The sequence below is a fragment of the Limanda limanda genome, chromosome 13, assembly GCF_963576545.1.
Source record: "Limanda limanda chromosome 13, fLimLim1.1, whole genome shotgun sequence".
Lineage (NCBI taxonomy): Eukaryota > Metazoa > Chordata > Actinopteri > Pleuronectiformes > Pleuronectidae > Limanda > Limanda limanda.
Window position 1 is genome coordinate 19,712,782 of NC_083648.1, and position 18,480 is coordinate 19,731,261.

Below are 18,480 nucleotides of genomic sequence, written 5' to 3' on the forward strand. Positions count from 1 at the left end.
ACATGCTAACACACTTACAGCACCACAAATATGTGGATTACACATGCAACACGGGCTGAGGATTATCCAGGCAGAGATCTATTCCATTTTCCACCATTTGTGTTGTTTTTCTTATTATGCACCAGTGTGTACTCAGCAGGATTCTCTGCCTAACATGGGGCACAGTTTGGTGGTTTTTGCCGGTTATTTGCAACTGTGCAATTACAGCCATAAATTTCCAGAATCTCCCTGGTAAAACATGTATTATTATTTGCTGACACGATGTTTGAGGAAAACCACAAGATCCAGGAGAATCACATGCCTCATGTAGAAAATATGAGGGCCCGTCGAGCTGCTCATCGCGGGCTGCAGTCGACACCGCACTGCATCTCACTTGTAAATCTAAAAGACCGCAGTCGCTGGTATTCTTACACGTGCAGTATTTTTCTTACTGTGTGGTGGTGCTGCCACTGCTGCTCTGCAAGCTGCTCCTCACACAGCTCCAAGTAATTGGACGCAGGGAGAGCCAATAGGCAGCCGAGCAGCAGGTTATTTGAACTCTCCTAACACAGCTCAGCTAGAGCAGACTTTTCTAACATTGTTCTCTCATCAGAGTCTGTCATCATCAACTTTTTTCTCGGGCACACAGCTCCCCGCGGCCACAGACAGAACAGCAAGGGACCTATTTTTATGCCTTTTTCTAAATTACTTTTACACTGAGTGTGTCAAGGATGGGAACTTACTGCTTGTATTTACATCTGGAAGTCTACCGGTGCACCTGTTGATCGAGGAAATCTCAAGAATGGACAAAGTTGCGGTGATGAAGTCGGTCAGCGTGCTTGGTTTGGAGGACAACAGGCGCTCAGAGGAGAGGAGCAGGTTGAACTGTGTCGAATTACCTCAGAGCAGTTTCACAGACGGACAGAACCCAGACCTGCTGCAGTGTCAGGACACCACTCAAACCAGCTCTACTGTCGAATACAGAAGATGTGGGTAAGGATTTAAATATAATATAATATTAATATAATATATAGAATAGAATTTGCTTACTTTCCATTATTTTGCTAAAATGACTTAACTGAGTTCTTACGAGATTTACTATAATAGCAAGCGCATTATATTGTGCAAATGTATTATTAAATGTAGAATGTATTTAGTTAGCTCTTACAGGAAGGGGTTAGTAATCTTTCTGTTGTTTTATCAGAGTCATAGTTTAAAGAGAGGGCTTTGCAGGTGACCTTAGTGAATCCATTCAGTGATTCCTGACTCCTGCAGGTCTCGTCTGGGTGGGGTCAAAGTTCGCCACAAGAGACAGGTGCTGCAGGACATGGCCCGACCCCTGAAACACTGGCTGTACAAACACCGAGACAACCCATATCCCACCAAGACGGAGAAGGTGCTGCTGGCTCTGGGGTCACACATGACACTCGTACAGGTGAGATGAGCTCATGCAAAACAAAATCAAAAGAGGAGATGAAGGATTTAAGGCAGTTGAGTGTTGAACCAGTTTCCTGAAACAAGGTGCGTCTGTGCAGGTTTCCAACTGGTTTGCAAATGCCAGGCGAAGGCTCAAGAACACAGTGAGACAGCCTGACCTGAGCTGGGCCCTGAGGATCAAACTTTATAATAAATACATCCAGGGAAACGCTGAAAGGTTGAGCGTGTGCAGTGATGACACCGGCTCAGAGGGTGAGAGCTACAGATCTAAAACTTGTGCCACTGGAACAAGCAGGATGGTTTGTAACATCTCATGTCTCAAGAATGTTGTGTTTCCTTTACTGCAGATGAAGAGTTTCCCTTACAAACTCCCATCAGCCAGTCTAACTACGGCAGGTCGTCCTCCCACAAGAGCGTGCTTGAGAAACAGGGCAGCGTCCTCGCCATGGCCGACTCGGCCAACAGTGACGACAGCACGTCGCCCCCATCCAAATACAAGAGCGGTTTACTGAACCGGTATCTAAACGACACCCTGCGGCACATGATGGCAGCGAAGGCTGATGGCGTCACCTCTTCCCGCCAGAGGAGGAGCCACTCCGAGTCGTTCAGCTCCAACGACTGTGATCGAGATGTCGTGTCCCCGGCGTCGTCCTATGAGACTGAGACAAACTTTGTCTACCACATGGGTGAGAGAAATAACTGTTTTAATCCTGCAATTGAAATAGATCTGCACTCAACATGTGTAAAAACGTATTATATTAGTATTAATGTACTGTATGTGTGACATATTATGATAACCCAACATTATCGTGCAAAATCGTGACAAGTAGCAATAAAATCCACTCCAGATTAAGAATAAATGAATGATATCCCCTGTCCACATAAATTATTAAATCATCTTCCTTCATAATAGCAGATACATAGTGAATTTGATGAAAATTATTTGTTACCCTACTTCCCCTTAGTTCATTTTGACCACACCACAGTGTCCAGTAAAATAAGAGAAGGAAGGAACAGACATGTCCGCATGGCTCCTCACAGCTCACTGACATCAAGAAATGTTTGGCATTCCACACACAGCCAGAAGCTCAACGAGATTCAATTATAAAGTTACAGTGGAACTGGGACGAAGTTTGACACCCGGGTGCCCTTTCAGACCTCTAGGGACCCCGGCACACCGACAGCCCGCAAATCTGCCGAAGTACCTGCAGCCAAAGCTTCTGCAAACATCACTAATAAAGACTCATGCAGATGCTGAAATCGCTCATTTTAAAATTGGATGGAGTTTGCGCTGGCTGCTGCTACGCACCGCAAATATAATTTCCATACACTAGAATGTGCCATTTGTTCCGCCTCAGCTTGTTGCCATGGTGGAAATGTCCAGTCCAGTCTCAAGGACAATTACACAATGTCTGAGACTTTATTCTTCCCAGGGTGAGGGGTGGAAACCTCAGCCAACATGTAGAAATGGAGCAGTTTGTCAGTAAAGCACTGAAGACGTCTCGTGGAGCTGCTGCTCACCTGTGAGAGAATTCTTGGCTTTTCCCATCCGCGTTTGAGGGTGTAGCTTGGTTTCCTGGACTCATGAATGCTTTGGCAGCCTTCCTGTCCCAAGTGACACTTTCCGACCTCAAAATAAATCTAATTTTACATCTACATCATGAGAGCTTTTGAAACCATTTCTTCTCTTTAGAACTTCTCATAGTTTCACTCTAAAATTAAACCGGACATGTTTAAAGTTCCTTTTTTTGTCCTGGCAAAAACATTCCGAGTGTAAAGCAGGTTATTTAATGGATATTTTTATAGTCCGTGACAAGTCTTCATCTGTATCCGGGAAACTCAGATTAACCTCAAACTGGCCCCCAGCTTGAATAACTCCAGGATAATTCATAAACTAAAGAGGCGAGAACATTTACAGGAATGGTGAACTTTTGAAGTGCAACATCAATGCATATTCTTTTACTAAACAAACACATTAAGTTATTTTTTATAATAAAATAATAATAATAAAGTATTTAATAGGTATTTATAGGAATTTAAAACTAGTAATACAAGTATTCTCATTTACCTCATTCATTACAAACAGTGATAAGGCAATACACTTGCAGATGAACGTGCACTAAATATGAAGGTAGCAGCCGCTTGGCTTAGCACAAAGTCTGAAAATTAAAGTTAAACTAGCCTGGCAATGTCTGAAGGTTGCAAATCCATCTACCAGCAATTAGCTAATTAGCATATTTCATCCAAATTATAAAAAACTTAACTGTAAAAATTAGCCTACAAGAGGTTATGCACTAGGCTAGCTATTTCTCGGCCATTATCATCGACTGCTCTCAGCTGTCTATCATGATGTTTCTCTTCATTTTTAAAAGAATCAAATAAATAATTACAATTTCAGACTGATAAGAACTGCCTGAAATGATAGAAAGCATTATTGTCTATTTTGACTATTTGGTTTGGTCCATGTCCCGTCCACAAACACGAAGGTGGGATTTATGTCCTATATTGGAGTCGGCCACCAGGTGGCAATCAAGATGCTTTGGCTTCACTTTCTGGATGTTGCTCATGTCGTCTTTCACTAAATGTGAAGCTCGAGGCCAGTTAGCTCAGTGCAAAGACTGAAAAAAGTTATTTTTTTCGAACAAAATCGCATTAGTGACTTCTTTTTGATAGTTTTCAGTCTTTATAGTATGTACACAAAAAACAAGATGTTATGTCTTTTACTTAATCTACACAAAATTTGGAATATAAAAACAACAAGTTGTGGTTTTACTTTGGAAAATGTCAGTACTTGTGCTGGGCTAAGATAATCCTGCATATGCTTGATATTAGGAGCACAGACATAAGAGTGGTATCACTTTTCTCATCTAACTCTCAACAAAAGCAAATGTGGACAACTATTCTTTTTATTCCTTTTGTATTTGAGGGGTTCTCTGTGTCATCGGCGCTCTAGACATTTTGGTGTAAAGCTCTAATGAATCCCTGCTGGCCATGTTGAGGGTGTTTGCGGCACCTCCGTGAGGTGACGTGGAAAGTCGACTGGCCAGATTCATTACAGGCACCGACACCATTAACACGTGTGTACTCCGTCTGGGAGAAAGCTCGGGCGACAGCTAAACCTCAAGATGGACTAATGAGTGATTGCACAGCTCTGTGTCGTACAAGGACACTTTAAACATATTAATGTGAGGTCTGAGGGAACAGTTTGTGTAATGCTGTTATTATTGTACAGGAATGTGAGTATGTTTGCAGCATATAATGTGGTACTCACATCAAGTGGAGTATTTCCCTTAAAAAGGCTGGAGAGCCATAAATGTGACTAGAATCGTGTTTTATTAGACACAGAGTGGCAAAACTATATCTGGAGGAACGCCTCACTGCGTTTTCCACCCATTTAGTTTCAAATGAAAACGTGCATGCTGAGCGGGGAGTCTCTACTTATCCACAGTATAAGAAAACACTGTTACATTATTTTTTCAGTGCCCAGTTGTTTTCCTGTGTGGATCCCAGTGACCCACCTGTGAGAATGACTGAAGGTCATTGACTTTGGGGCACGAGGGGATTTGAACTCGTAGCGGGAGAACACCTAAGACCTAAATCAGCTCATGCAGACATTATATCTTTGAGGATTTATTGCAGCAATGGAAAGTTAGATCCTGTCTTGCAAACAAAAAGCTTTTCATACAAATTTAAATATATTTATTGACTCTCTGTGGGTAAGATGAGAAGATCAAGACCTCTTTTCATAACCGTGAGCTGGAGCCAGGATAATGATAATTACGCAGGGAATAGGCTAGGTTGGCTCAGTCCAAAGATGAGATATATAAATCTACCAGCAAAACTAAAGTTACATAACTAACATGGTATATTGTGTTTGTTTGTTTTGTACAAAAACAAATAATGAAAAACAAACAAAAATTTAATAAAGTTGTCAATTGTGTTAATATAACCTGTTTAAGTTGATCAAACTGAATTCCTTAGTGTGTCACCAATCAAAGTCATTTATTTGAAGTTGGTAAACAATTTTCATACATACCTTAAACTGGAACATCCTTCTACACTTTGATTTTTATAGGGAATAACCTCATGAAATAAAGTTTTTATTAGTGAGCTTTCAAGGTGCTAAAAGGCAAATGCCTTTCCCTTCAGACAGAGACCGACCAAGCTTTTCCCTGTTTCCAGTCCTTTTTGTTTACCCAAGCTAAGACCCTTCAACCTATAGCATCATGTTTAATGTAAAAATATTAGATCATACATTTTATTTCCAAAAATATCTTATTTTCTTATTTGATAAATAAAGTTTGATGTAAGATTTATCATGAAATTACAGTAGACTGGTCTTGTGCGGCACAATATAATATATTTATATTTTAAAAAAGACTGAACAACTTCATCACTGATCGTAAAAACTCTGCAACTGATCCCCGCTTTAAATCTGAAACTCACCAGAGGTAAAACAATGTTTTTTCATGGTAATAAATAAAACAGAGGCACAGAAGCACGTTCTTGGCGAAGCATGTTATGGCTGAGGAGAGAAATGTGTGGGGACAATCAGTAGCAAAAAAAGCATAAAAGTGCAAAGTGATTTACTATCAACAAGTAGTTGCTCTTGGCCTCAGGCTGGCTGAAGAAATCAGAGCGGGACCCTGTGAGCCGTTAGCACTGAAAGACTTTGTCTCACAGAGGGACTCTAATTTCTCTGTCTATTGCTCTATGAAGAAAAAAATTGGTTTTGACCAGCTTCTATCTGCTCCATGGAAAAAAGGCAATAGTCCAAAACTGGAATGGAAAATATTAGCTTTGTATAACGCACACTTGTGCAAGGACCGCAAACAGATATTGTGCAAGCAATATGTGCCAGTCATTTTTTTATCCTAAATAGCCAGATATACTGAGGTTTGATTTCAGATTGTTGTGAGCAATATCTTCCACAGATGAAGAGAGGTTCTTCCGTGCCCATTAGTATGATTTAATCTTGAGCTCGGAAAAGAAATGAAAACACTATAGAGCAACTTTTACAGGTGCTAGCAGGGTTTTGCAGCCTTTCTCCTAATATTCAGAGATGCATAAAAACATCAACCCATTCGAATGCACAATCACTCATGAATACAAACCCAAATCCTCACACATATGCTGTGAATCAAAACCATTCACACATGAATATAATCCGCCATCATACAGAAGCCTCGTCCAAACACTGATTGACCTTTAACTATTCAACGATATCAAGTATCTTAAATTTGTGGCATCTTCACATGAATGTTTTTCTTCTCTGTCACAGATACAATGGCCTATACTCCAACTAACTGTGACAGGTATGTATAATTATTCTCTATTCACAATCAAAATCAGCTTTTTGCACTTTTCAACTTAAAAAACAACACTTAGAATCTCATTTGGCCGTTGATCCTAGGAATTGAAAGGCTACATCTAATTCTTAATTATTCTGGCTTTTTATCAAGAGGAGATATCCATGCAAGCTCGGGATTTCTAAAACCGCTCCAGCAGTTTGTTTTTTCCAGGTTAACTCAGGCAAGAGGTGAGGTGATGTTCCACCTCATGCAGCTGTTTCTCTAATATTTTCACAGGGACCAGCAGCCGGAGCGTGGCCAGCAGAGACGAGACGACCAAGGCTGGAGGGAGATACACGCCGCTGTGGCTCTGACCAACTTGGCCCAAGGGCAGAGCCACGCGGGCGACCGAGGCAGCGCTACACTGCCAATCGCTGCCAAAGGGCAGAGCTGCACCCGAGAGCCCTTCTCTAGAGCGAGAACAACTATCATGGACAGGACATGTGTTCCCAGCACCCCCTCTTCTCTGAGGCAGAGCTGCACCACAGGGCCCATTCTCACCAGCCGCATAATCCAGAGGTCCTCTCATATCGCGGAAGTCCAGACTGTCAAAATGACCCTGGCAAACAGAGTGTAGGCATTAAACGTCAGTGCCTGGTCCAAAGACATTGCTCCATATAGGAATACCAGATGCTTAAGTGCCTTGGAATAAATGTACAGCCCCTGTTATATTGTACAGCTAATAAACTTTGACGTTTCCAATATTTTTTACATTGTACAATAAAAAAACTAACAGTTGGATATTTTTTGCTGTGTTCCTAAGCCCTCCTATTGGCCCGTGTTGCAGTAAGTTATATTAACTTCAATGAGACTGGATTATCCTCCAATGCTTAATTTTGACAGCAGCTATTTGAATAAACCCAATGTGAAATCTCTTGACCAGTCGTTTGCTTTAAATCATTGCCCGGCAGTGGGTTAAGCAGCAGTTCTGTTTAACTGAGCTGTGTTTAGTGGTAGTTCTCATGTGTAATTGTGGGTCTCACAGTTTCAATATATCCCTTTAAATTCCTTTTTGAAAAAGGTTGTGGTATGAGTGAAGTGTGGCAAGCTGGACTGAGCAGGGAGGCAGGTTTAGAGAAAAGACAATAATGGACAAGGCTAAAAACACAGAGAACCTCTATGATCAATGTATTTGTATTTATTACAAATCATATGGCTGTGTTTACGGCTAAAGGAATCACTTTTATAGAGATGAGCCCAAATATTATAATCACTGTAATCTGCTAAACAACTCTAGGTGAACTAGTCCCAAATTTAGCAACTTACTAAAGCAGATATAATCAATAGTTTGATATAATGAATTGATCACGTAGAATGTGATGCAACACTCATAGTGCAAAAATGTATACCCCTACTGTAGTTAATGCCTGAGCTGTATTTAGGTTCATAGCATAATTTTTCTCATTGTTTTGCTTCCACTGATGACTGTAAATAAAGATGGACGACACATCTCCATCTGAGCCACAGTCTGTGTAGAAGTGATCATGGAGTGGAGAGGTTGTCATATTTTAGCCAAATTTTTGAAACACTTACTGTCAATCCCATTTTCAGGAAACACAAAACCAACCACCTACCGAGCACCAAACAACTAGCTTGTGAACATAGTGGAGCATTTAGCTTGAGACATAGAGAAATACATGGACAGAGACATGAATACAGCTCATGTCACATCATGTCTGCTGGATGTTTAAATAGGTGTTTGCTAATAAAAACATTATATCAACTTATTGTATAGTATATAAGTGTTATTGTCTTTTCACTCACTAAGAGAACATCATTATGATGAGTGAAACTCTTTTGTTACTTTCATGACAAATACGCTCTCAGGAATCCTATGACCTCATTACAGGGTCAACTGCCAAAAGCTTTGAATACTGGAAACATGGAGGACATGCTGAGCCTCAGAAGAATGTCTGGTCCACTCTCCAGAGGTTTTGCAGGGAGCGTCCTGTTCCATCGAGGGACATCCTGACACCAAACATAAGCTTGTAATCACACTGCCCTCTGGGACCATTTTACAAAACATGATTAACAGGATTTTTCCACTCGTGTCCTGGCTTTGGTCTTTTATTTCTGACATTTCCTGCAAAGGATGTTTTCATCCTCGCATTTATGACAAGGCTACTCATCAACAAAGTATCGTGGAAAGAGCACCTCAATCCTGTTTCCACTGCGAACATGCTTTTGATTAGGCCGACGGCTACGCAATACGGAACTAAATGGCAGAGCTCAAACGGCAATTAAACAATCGTTAGTCTTGAGTGACGGCATCTCGGGGCAGTCGTTTATTTCATTTTGAAACGATACAAATGTTACGACCATAACTTTAGTGAATATCATTCAATGTTAAGGCAGATATCAGTTTAACATATTACTGCTTATCGTTCAAACAGATGCGGGGAGACGTAATGGGGTAAAAGACGGGGAAAGGGTCAATTAAGAAAAAATAGAGGTCAAACAAATAGCAAAGAATACATCAAATATATACCACTGATAAGAAAAAAAACAAGGCTCTCAGGAATACTCCTACAACGATGTGTGAGAAATGCCTTCAGCAAGTCAGTGGGACATTGTATGGACCACAACAACACACAAAATAAAGAAAGACTTACAGAATGAGTTTGAGGACAAACACCTAGAAGCAGAATAACAGTGAGCTCAAGTGAATTGAATTGAGAGCTCGAAATACTGTTCTTCTTCTTCTAGATCAGCCTTCAGAGACAGAGGGAAAAAACAAAAAACAGGTTTGGTTGCAGAAAAACCTAAATAAAATTGATTGTGTTGCATATTTTAGAGATGAAAACATTTAATTTGAAAGCATCTACTTTTTTTAAGCATTTAGGAAATTTACATTTACCGAATAATTTGTATTAAAATTAAAACTGGAGTCTGTAACAGTGATCCATTGTGAGATGTCATCTTTGGGATCATCCACACCTTTCCTGCCGCGTCATGAGAGACTGAAGTCTCCTTCACTACCATCTTCAGTCAGGGAGATGTGATATGTTTTAAATAAACTTTTATTATTTTGCACGTTTGCAAATCACAAAGCGCAAGCAAGACAAGCATTTTCTTGTAGGTAAATGAGATCTCTATCAGACTTCCATATTGATTATATTCTGTCATTTTGAATTAAATTTGACAGGCTATATACCTTAAGAGACAAATTAGTTCACGTTACAGGCACGACCCTATTAACCTGATCCCCTAATGTACAACAGAATCACTGCTGCCTATCAGATCAATTCTAACCAGACATGTACTGGTATGACAAACTTACACTTGGCATGGTGAGCTTCATTTGGAATATGCTTAATAATACTATAAGATATCCTTCCCAAATGATTCTTTCATTCATGTTTTAAACAGAAAGTAGTGACAGGAGAGATGACAGGTTGAAAAGGAAGTGTACAAACAGCAAAGTCCATTTGACCAACAGAACTACTCCAACCTTAATAATAAGTACTTATCCACCTCCATCTCTCCTTCTCTTTTCCTCTCTGGTTCTAGTCCGTAGTCATTCCTTTCAAGCTGGTGCTTAGTTTTCATTTTTTCTCAGTTTCAGGGTATAGAGCAGTATCCTCCACATGCCCTGCCGCCGCCCTCCTGCTGGTCCCCCAGACGGACCTTCTGGCCTTGGCCTTCACTCTCCCACAGCCCTGGAGTCTGGAGGATCTTCTCCACAAGCTCCTCAAAGGCACACTGGACCCCGTCTTTGGTCTTTGCACTAGCCTCTGTACAAAGGAACCACCAGGATGTATGAGTTTAGTGAAAGAACAGCAGAGCTCTTTCAAAAAATGCCCATAAAAAAATACATCAGCAGAGGTACAATCTAGCTTTTAATTCCAAAACATCTTCCTATTTAAAATGGAACAACACCAACGACTAAGATTTTAGAAATGACCATGTGTTGATGAGAATATAAAGTATGAAAATGACTTCATTTGAGAATCAGGAGTGGGATGAAGACATCCTGACTGCAGATTAAAATCCATGACATCTTCTTGCCCAGCCCTTTTCAAAACCCCTCAATTTAGCTGCTCTAAAATGGAAACTCCACAGAAATGTTAACCTAATTTCCCGGAGAGGGGCAGATTGGAGATGAGAATCAGAAACACGTGTAGACATGGATTTGATAAATGAAAGCCCGCTAGATTTTAATCATAATGCACTTCTTCTGCAGTGGCTGCATCTTTCAATGCAGCACTTACAGAAATCCCAACAGAGCATAAACAACGCAACAAACCCAAAATAAAAACACAACTTTCACTGAGTGATGTCTGGACTTGTTCCAAATGTGCAATTACAGTTCTGACTTTTAAGTAGAGTACAGCAAGTTTTGATAGCTTTAACTTAAATGTCATGGCTCTGTTAGTTTAAATGACCATGTCGGACCACGACTGATCCGACTCTAACATGGACACTTACCAATAAAAAGCATGGAGTGTTTCCTCGCAAATTTCAAGCCTTCATTTCTGTCCACTTCATGATCGTCCTGAAAACCAAACACACATTCTCTGTCATTTTCTCTTTGTGGAGCACAATACACACATGGTAAACAAATACTATGTTTAAACATAATATACTTCAGAAGTGTTGAAAAATACAAAGCAACCATGGCTGCTTTCTTTTATTCTCAAATCAATTCAACAACATTGAAGAAATACTGTATTTGAAAAGCAAATTAAACTGATGCTTCAGTCTTACACTAAAAATGTTGTAGAAAGGAGACGGAATGGAAAGTGTATTCTGAACAAAGTGACTCACCATATCTATTTTGTTCCCGACCAGCATTTTCACAATGTCATTGCGTGTGGTGTAGGTTTCTAATTCATTCAGCCAGTTTTCAAGCTTGGTAAAAGTGTCGCGCTTTGTGACGTCATAAACTGTGAAACAGGAAGAGAAAGAGTAAGACAGTCAATATGTATACATATGTTTATTATTATCATTATGTTTAGTTAAGACAATCTAGACCTACTCATTCGACAAAAGACTAACATCTCATGTACCATTCATCTTATGAACTTAACACTTGGCACATGTATCAATACTGGCCCAGGGAAGAGCAGTGTTAGTTCAATTTGGACATGTGATGATGGAGGGTTAAAGTGGTTGGGGTTTAAATCCACAAAACACTTCTGGAGTTTCAACAAACTTTGTTGCAGCAGAAATACAATTAAAGTCAATGGTGAGTCCTTCTTCAGACGTAATAAAACAGCAGAATAAAAACACAACACGCCTCCATACTGCCTGTGTGATGTCATCCAAGTGTCCACAAGCCCCAGAATTCATGTTCGACTCAAACAGAGGTCATTAACTATGTGCTTAAATGCCCACTAATATTTGACTATGAGATGCATTCATGGACCGTGGGACAGGCTAACGTCCGCTAGCTTAGCCACTTCCGATTAACTTTTAGGCCAAATACACAGTGTAAATGACCTTGTTTCAAGTGGAATATGAATGTCGGGGCTTGCAGACACTTGGATGACACCACATGAGCAGTATGGAGGCCTATACTGCTTTTGCTGTTGTTTTATCATGGGCCATGTTTTGTGGACTCAAACACTTCACCCACCCCTCCATCGGCATAGTGGTGAGTAGATAATGAGTGAATATTCATTTTTCAGTGAACTTTCCCTTTAATCTACTGTTCGAGTATTTAGCTCGAGTCAGATTCTAGCTCACCCAAAGTACAAGCAAACATAAAACAAATAGTGGCTGATAATATTACTGTGATGCAAGTAGGATTAGTATGAATAACACCATGAAAATAGACAAAAGAAGAAACAGGTTATGAAGAGATCTCTTTGTCTGGAATTAAAAACTAAATATATAGCTTTTTAAGTACAAATTGTTTACCCAGAATAACTCCTTGTGCACCACGGTAATAGCTGGGAGTCAGGGTGCGAAACCTTTCCTGTCCAGCTGTGTCCTGCAGAAGTGAAGGAAGGAAGAGATTCCATGACCATAAACTTTTGGGACCAACAGGTACATTAGCCCAGTCACAGCGTCCTCGCTCAACAGACCCTGTGACTGGGATGTGTGTTCCTACAAGTCTACAAAGTCTCAGGGCCACTGAATGTGACACTGTCCAAGGGAAATACACTTTGTATTGTTCTTGTGTTAAAAACAGGGATGATCAGGGATTTCATTAAAAAAATAGCCACAATAAAAGATCAATGGAAGTACTGACAAAATCTAATTCACATATAGTTCATTTTCCCATAAAGGCACAACTGTATTGATGTGCTTAGAACAAACTGACCTGAAAACTATACAACGTTAAAGTACATTGTAGATTAAGCCTTTCGACTGTTGCCTCAGATAAATTGATTGGGTGGCATTGGATTCCTCCTAAAGCTTTTTGAGCTCTTGCATCATCCTACGTGCGCGCACTCACACACATTAAAAGTTAGTTGTTTTCTTCTATTCCATTTTTCCTTTAATATGACATTTAACATTTTTTCCATGTGATTTAGCCTGAGCAATGTCGACATCTTGTGGACAAACCGTGTACTTCACCGTGTTTTTCCTGACACAAACAACACTCCAAGACTCCTCCTGCCTTACCCATATGGCGAGTTTTGCTTTGTTCCCATCTATAGCGAGGGTTTTCACCTTGAAGTCCACACCTGATCAGGCAGAGAGAAGACAGAGAAAAGACTCAGACTAATCTTCTTTCCATAAGTCTATGTATAGAATATGTGCTGTGTGTGAGTGTATAAAACCTATAGTGGCCGACTGCTCCGGATCGAACGTATCTTCTGTGAACCTCAGAAGGAGACTGTTGGAGAATGACAGAGAACATGGCAATGAGCAGTGCATTGGGTGTTGGTGAGTTGACTAACAGCTGTGGCAAAGGTCTCAGGAGTGTGAAGATCCCAAACCCTCTTTAGAATGCTTTATAAATAACTTTAAACCATCACTTAGAGAATGCTCTGTGGTAAAGCAAGGAAGATGTACATTAAACTTCTTGCTATTTAGATTCATTCCCACCTTTTGGGAGTGTGTGGAGGTTTGTGTAAGTGTGTTTTTTTGATGTAGAATCCCCTTAATACACACTGGACATTTAAGTATTTGCTCCTGCCTTTAAGAGTGTGTGTGTTTGTGTATTCTTACTAATTTGTAATATTTGTCTAGTCACTGACTGTTCTATATTCCCCTACATGTGTTTGACAACAGTTATATTGTCTTTGACACACATATATATATATATATATATATATATATATATATATATATGTGGGTGTGTGTGTGCGTGCTCTCTTCGTGTATTTCGTGTATGTTAACGTTTTTTTTTTTTATGTCAAGATGCTAACAACCATGAACAGCAACATGACACCAAGCTAACTTCCTGCGGGCAGTAACACCTGGACATGGTGATGCAACTGCTTATGTAACTTGAGGCTTTCACAGTCACACACCTGAAACTTGTTTGCCTCAGTTGTTGTGAAGAAACAGGCAGTAGAACAACTTTAGCATTATTAGCTTCATCAACACGATAAGAATATCAACAGTCACAACAAGCTAACAGTTAGCTCAGCTACAAACAGCGACAGACCTGGACTTCCCGACTCCACTTTCTCCAATTATCAACAGTTTCAGTGTCGTCAACACGTCTTCGTCCATGTTGAACAGGCGCTGACTTCACTTCCCCTGACGACGGCTCAAACTAGTTTTAGTGGAAACAAGTTGCTTCTGCTGCTGCTGCTACCAAGATGACAGGTGACGTGTGCGACTTCCGCCAACGGTGTGACGTCACCGCCACGACGCTGGGACACAAAATAAAATAATAGATAAAAGAAAGTAATATAAGATCAATATAAACTATCTATACCCAAAAACATTAACGCCATGGACTGTATATATAATTAAATTAAATAATTGTCGAGATATACCAAATCAAAATAACACCATGCACTGTATATAAAGTAAAATAATAGACTGACTATACCAAATAAAAATGACATCATTGACTGTGTATAAAAAAAATTATAGACCGTATATACCAAATTAAAACAAAATAATGTATTGTATATAAAATAAAATGATCGACTGTATAAACCAAATAAAAATAACATCATGCACTGTATAGAAAATAAAATAATAGACTGTTTATACCAAATTAAAATAACATCATGGACTGTATAGAAAATGAAAATAATAGACCCTATATACCAAATTGAAAGAAAATCAGGACTGTATATAAAATGTCATTAAATGATAGACTGTATATACCAAATTAAAATAAATTCATGGACTGTATATAAAATAAAAGTAACAGACTGTATCAAATTTAAATAAATTCATGGACTGTATATACATAAAAATGAGGTAATAGACTGTATATACACTGTAACAAATTACTGTAAAAATACAGAAAATTTGCTACAGTAAAATACTATTCTTCGTAAATACAGTTGAATATTGTAAATGTTGAGGCCTTTGCGGAAAGAAATATCAACAGCCAGCTACTGTAAAATGTCAACAGTCAAATCAACAAATCACGTTAAGTTAGCTAGCTTATCATTAACATGTAGACGCGGTTTGTGTATCGACATGTGTACAGATAGTAATATTTAGCATTGAAACTTTGTTTCTTTTACCTGTATAATATGATTTATGTAATTTAACTGAGTTCTGAAGGTTGATATGTGCGAGTACTGAGATTGAGCTATTTTGTGCTTGATGAGAGAAAGTGACAAAAATATCTCAGGTAATACTTTGAATACTGTTTTAGTGTGAATTCGGCATGCGCTCTATATTCTCCTAATCTCTTCCTATGTAACTGTTGTGTATTTTGTACAAGTTCGTATAGTCTTTTGTTGCCCATGTTGACAATGGGGAGCTGACTCTTCGTGCCATCCAGCTGCTGATGGCCTTCTTCGATGAGAGTTCAGAGGGACTGATACTTCCTGCTGATGTAAGTTTAGTTTAGCATTATTTTTTATGTCCACTATGACTGTACACATACTTTATTCTTAATTTGGATACCATTGTCCATGCTCTACCGATTTCTGCAACTACAGCTAATGTCAAGCACACCCTGACCCTCCCAGCCAGTCTAATGTCTCTCTTTCAAGATCTGTTTCACAAACAAATGTGATGTTGTGCTTTCCAATAATGTAATTCTCTCATCTATGTTGTTTTTGTCATCCCAAGTCATGAAAACTAATGAATCATTGGGTGGCACATTACAATGACAAAATAACTTAAAATTTGTATTTAATAACTAATCAATTTATTTAATGATTGCAAATGATCTTTACTCACCGCACCTAAAACTAACTAATACCACACCTCTTACATGTTTTTCTGTTCTGACATTTTGATGCACTTCATCAGCACTAACCCCAAGAGGAGAACAAAGTCCAGCCAGGGGAAGGTGGTGTCCAAGGAGACGAGGAAGCTAGACCAAAAAAAAGCAGCAACTGTGAATCCCAGTGTGGTCACCCTGTAAAAAGGTCCTCATTGACTTTGAGTGGGGGCTTCATGTAAGCCACACAAACTGAATACAAGGTAAATTAACTAGGATATGCAGATGGAGAACCTTTTCTGCATTAGGAATGATGCTTCTCTGTGTTATGATTGTATTTACAAAATATTATTTCTTTAAATTTGTCAGTTACTGAATGTGTTTGATACTGCACTGGCTTTAATAAAAGTACAATTTTGCAAGGCCATCTCTTGACTGAGCCATTTCGATGTAATACATTTTCAGGGGTTTTCATTTTGAACTTTAAAATTTTTTTATAATTAGCTTCTAACATCAGTCAAAACATTAAAAAGAAAAGACTAACTGACGTAGACAGCAGATGGGCTGCATGCAAGAATACATTTTTGTGTAGTAAACTCCCAATGTAATGTCCTGACACATTTTAATTTGTATATTTATATTTAACAGTAGGTTGATTATTATTAACTTACACTAAATGGTACATATACCAATAGCTTTAGAATAGGTTGATTATTATTAACTTACACTAAATACCAATAGCTTTAGTGACTCTCACCAATGTACAGTAATATCCTGTGTGGTGTTCGTATTCCTTCAGTTTTGTCAACCTATTCTGTGGATGAGGAAGTTCCCTCTGCTGATTCTCTTATCCAGAAATTGGATGATTCATTCATGGCAAATGTTACTGTCACAATTATCTTCACGTAATAAATACAATTTGTGATATACAGTTTTTGCGGAAGATTACCCTCGTCAGTATTAACCATGTTCCTGATAAGGAGGTGTATCATCATTTTACCATTCTGTATCTCAACACTTCCAATGAAGTTAGCAATAAAAGCATATCATATAATTTAATATGTTTCCATGTTATTTTTTATCACATTTTCCAATGTGTGTAGGCTTCTATCTTGTATATTTTAGAATGTATTTTATTTGAAGAAATTTTGATTCAAAATACAACTGTAGAAAACAGAAATCAATATGCGTGTAGTAAATTCCAAGTTTAGTCCTGACAAATTGTATTTGTACGTTTAACATTAGGTTGATTCTAAATAACTTAAACTAAATGTTACATATACCAAAAGCTTTAGTCACTATCACCAAGGTAATGTCCTGTGTAGTGTTCGTTTAGTATTCCTTCATTTTATATTAAGTCAGCCTTTTCTGTGGATGAGGAAGTTACACATCTGCTGTATCTCATTTCAATAACAGGGATTAGTCATGCATGTCAAATATTACATTCACGTTGATCTTCATGTAATACATGATGCATATAATGTATCCTGAGTGTGTGTGGGGGTGGGGGGGGGGGGGGCATCACTCAGTATTGACCATGTTACTGATTAGGAGGTATATCATATTTCAGGTTCTTTGACATTGTATGCTGGGTGAGCTTAAAAAGGTGAATTGATAACAAGAATTTTAAATCTCAACATAACACTTCTTATGACGTTAGCAATAAAAACATATGATATAATCTAATATGATTTCATGTTATGTTTTGTCACACTTTCCATTGTGTGTAGGCTTCTATCCTATATATTTGAGTTTGTATTATATTTGAAATTTTTTCGATACAACTATAGAAACAGAAATAAGTTTGAGTTTATATAAAGGCTATATAATGGCACTAAGTTAGCCTAATCAAGCTTTCATAAAAAGTAACAGCCTTTTTCTGTGTTTACGATCGTCTTGAAAAACCAGAGATGCATAGATGACATCAATTATGTTTCTTGATTAAGTACTTGATCCCACTCATCTTTCACAGAAAATGCTGGCAAAGGTGGAATATGGCGGAGTCCAAGTATACACATATGTGCATATATTGTTCCTTATTGTTTAATGTTTTAAAACATGTTGTAAAATGTTTAAAAATGTTATTGTGGTGCACGTTTAAAAAATGAATGCGTTTTAACCAAACATGGCCTCTTTATTTTAGCGAACTTTATTTTTCCATTAATTTAAGTAATTAAGAATGATCCCCTGAGGGAGTTAATGTACAACACTACATACAAGTGTTGGGAAAAACCCTAACCCTAACCCTAACTCTAGTTAGAGTGAAGAAGTTTTAAATTTGAACTCCAAAAAGATTCAATAAAAACACTTAATTAAGTGTTACGGTACTAAATCTCTAAAAAGAGTTAAATAAACACTCCGTGGTGTGGACCCATATAGACACTTCAAAAGAGTTTAAATCAAATTTGAGTTAATTTGGGTAAGTGGAACTAGCTGACTGTATATAATTAAGTG

At 38.6% G+C, this 18,480-nt stretch overlaps 2 protein-coding genes across 2 annotated transcripts; one reads left to right on the forward strand and one right to left on the reverse strand.

Moving 5' to 3' along the window:
• The first annotated feature begins 799 nt into the window (after nt 1-799).
• On the forward strand, nt 800-7,344 carry LOC133018645 (homeobox protein Mohawk-like). Its single transcript, XM_061085058.1, has 6 exons — nt 800-972; nt 1,255-1,414; nt 1,515-1,668; nt 1,764-2,102; nt 6,698-6,731; nt 7,005-7,344. The coding sequence occupies exons 1-6, from the start codon at nt 800-802 to the stop codon at nt 7,342-7,344; spliced, it is 1,200 nt and encodes a 399-aa protein (XP_060941041.1).
• A 1,685-nt stretch (nt 7,345-9,029) lies between these two features.
• LOC133017668 (ras-related protein Rab-18-like) lies at nt 9,030-14,508 on the reverse strand. Its single transcript, XM_061083811.1, has 7 exons — nt 14,332-14,508; nt 13,499-13,554; nt 13,341-13,402; nt 12,630-12,702; nt 11,535-11,653; nt 11,196-11,262; nt 9,030-10,501 (listed from the first exon to the last, which is right to left on the reverse strand). The coding sequence occupies exons 1-7, from the start codon at nt 14,397-14,399 to the stop codon at nt 10,329-10,331; spliced, it is 618 nt and encodes a 205-aa protein (XP_060939794.1). The 5' UTR covers nt 14,400-14,508; the 3' UTR covers nt 9,030-10,328.
• Nucleotides 14,509-18,480: the final 3,972 nt, after the last annotated feature.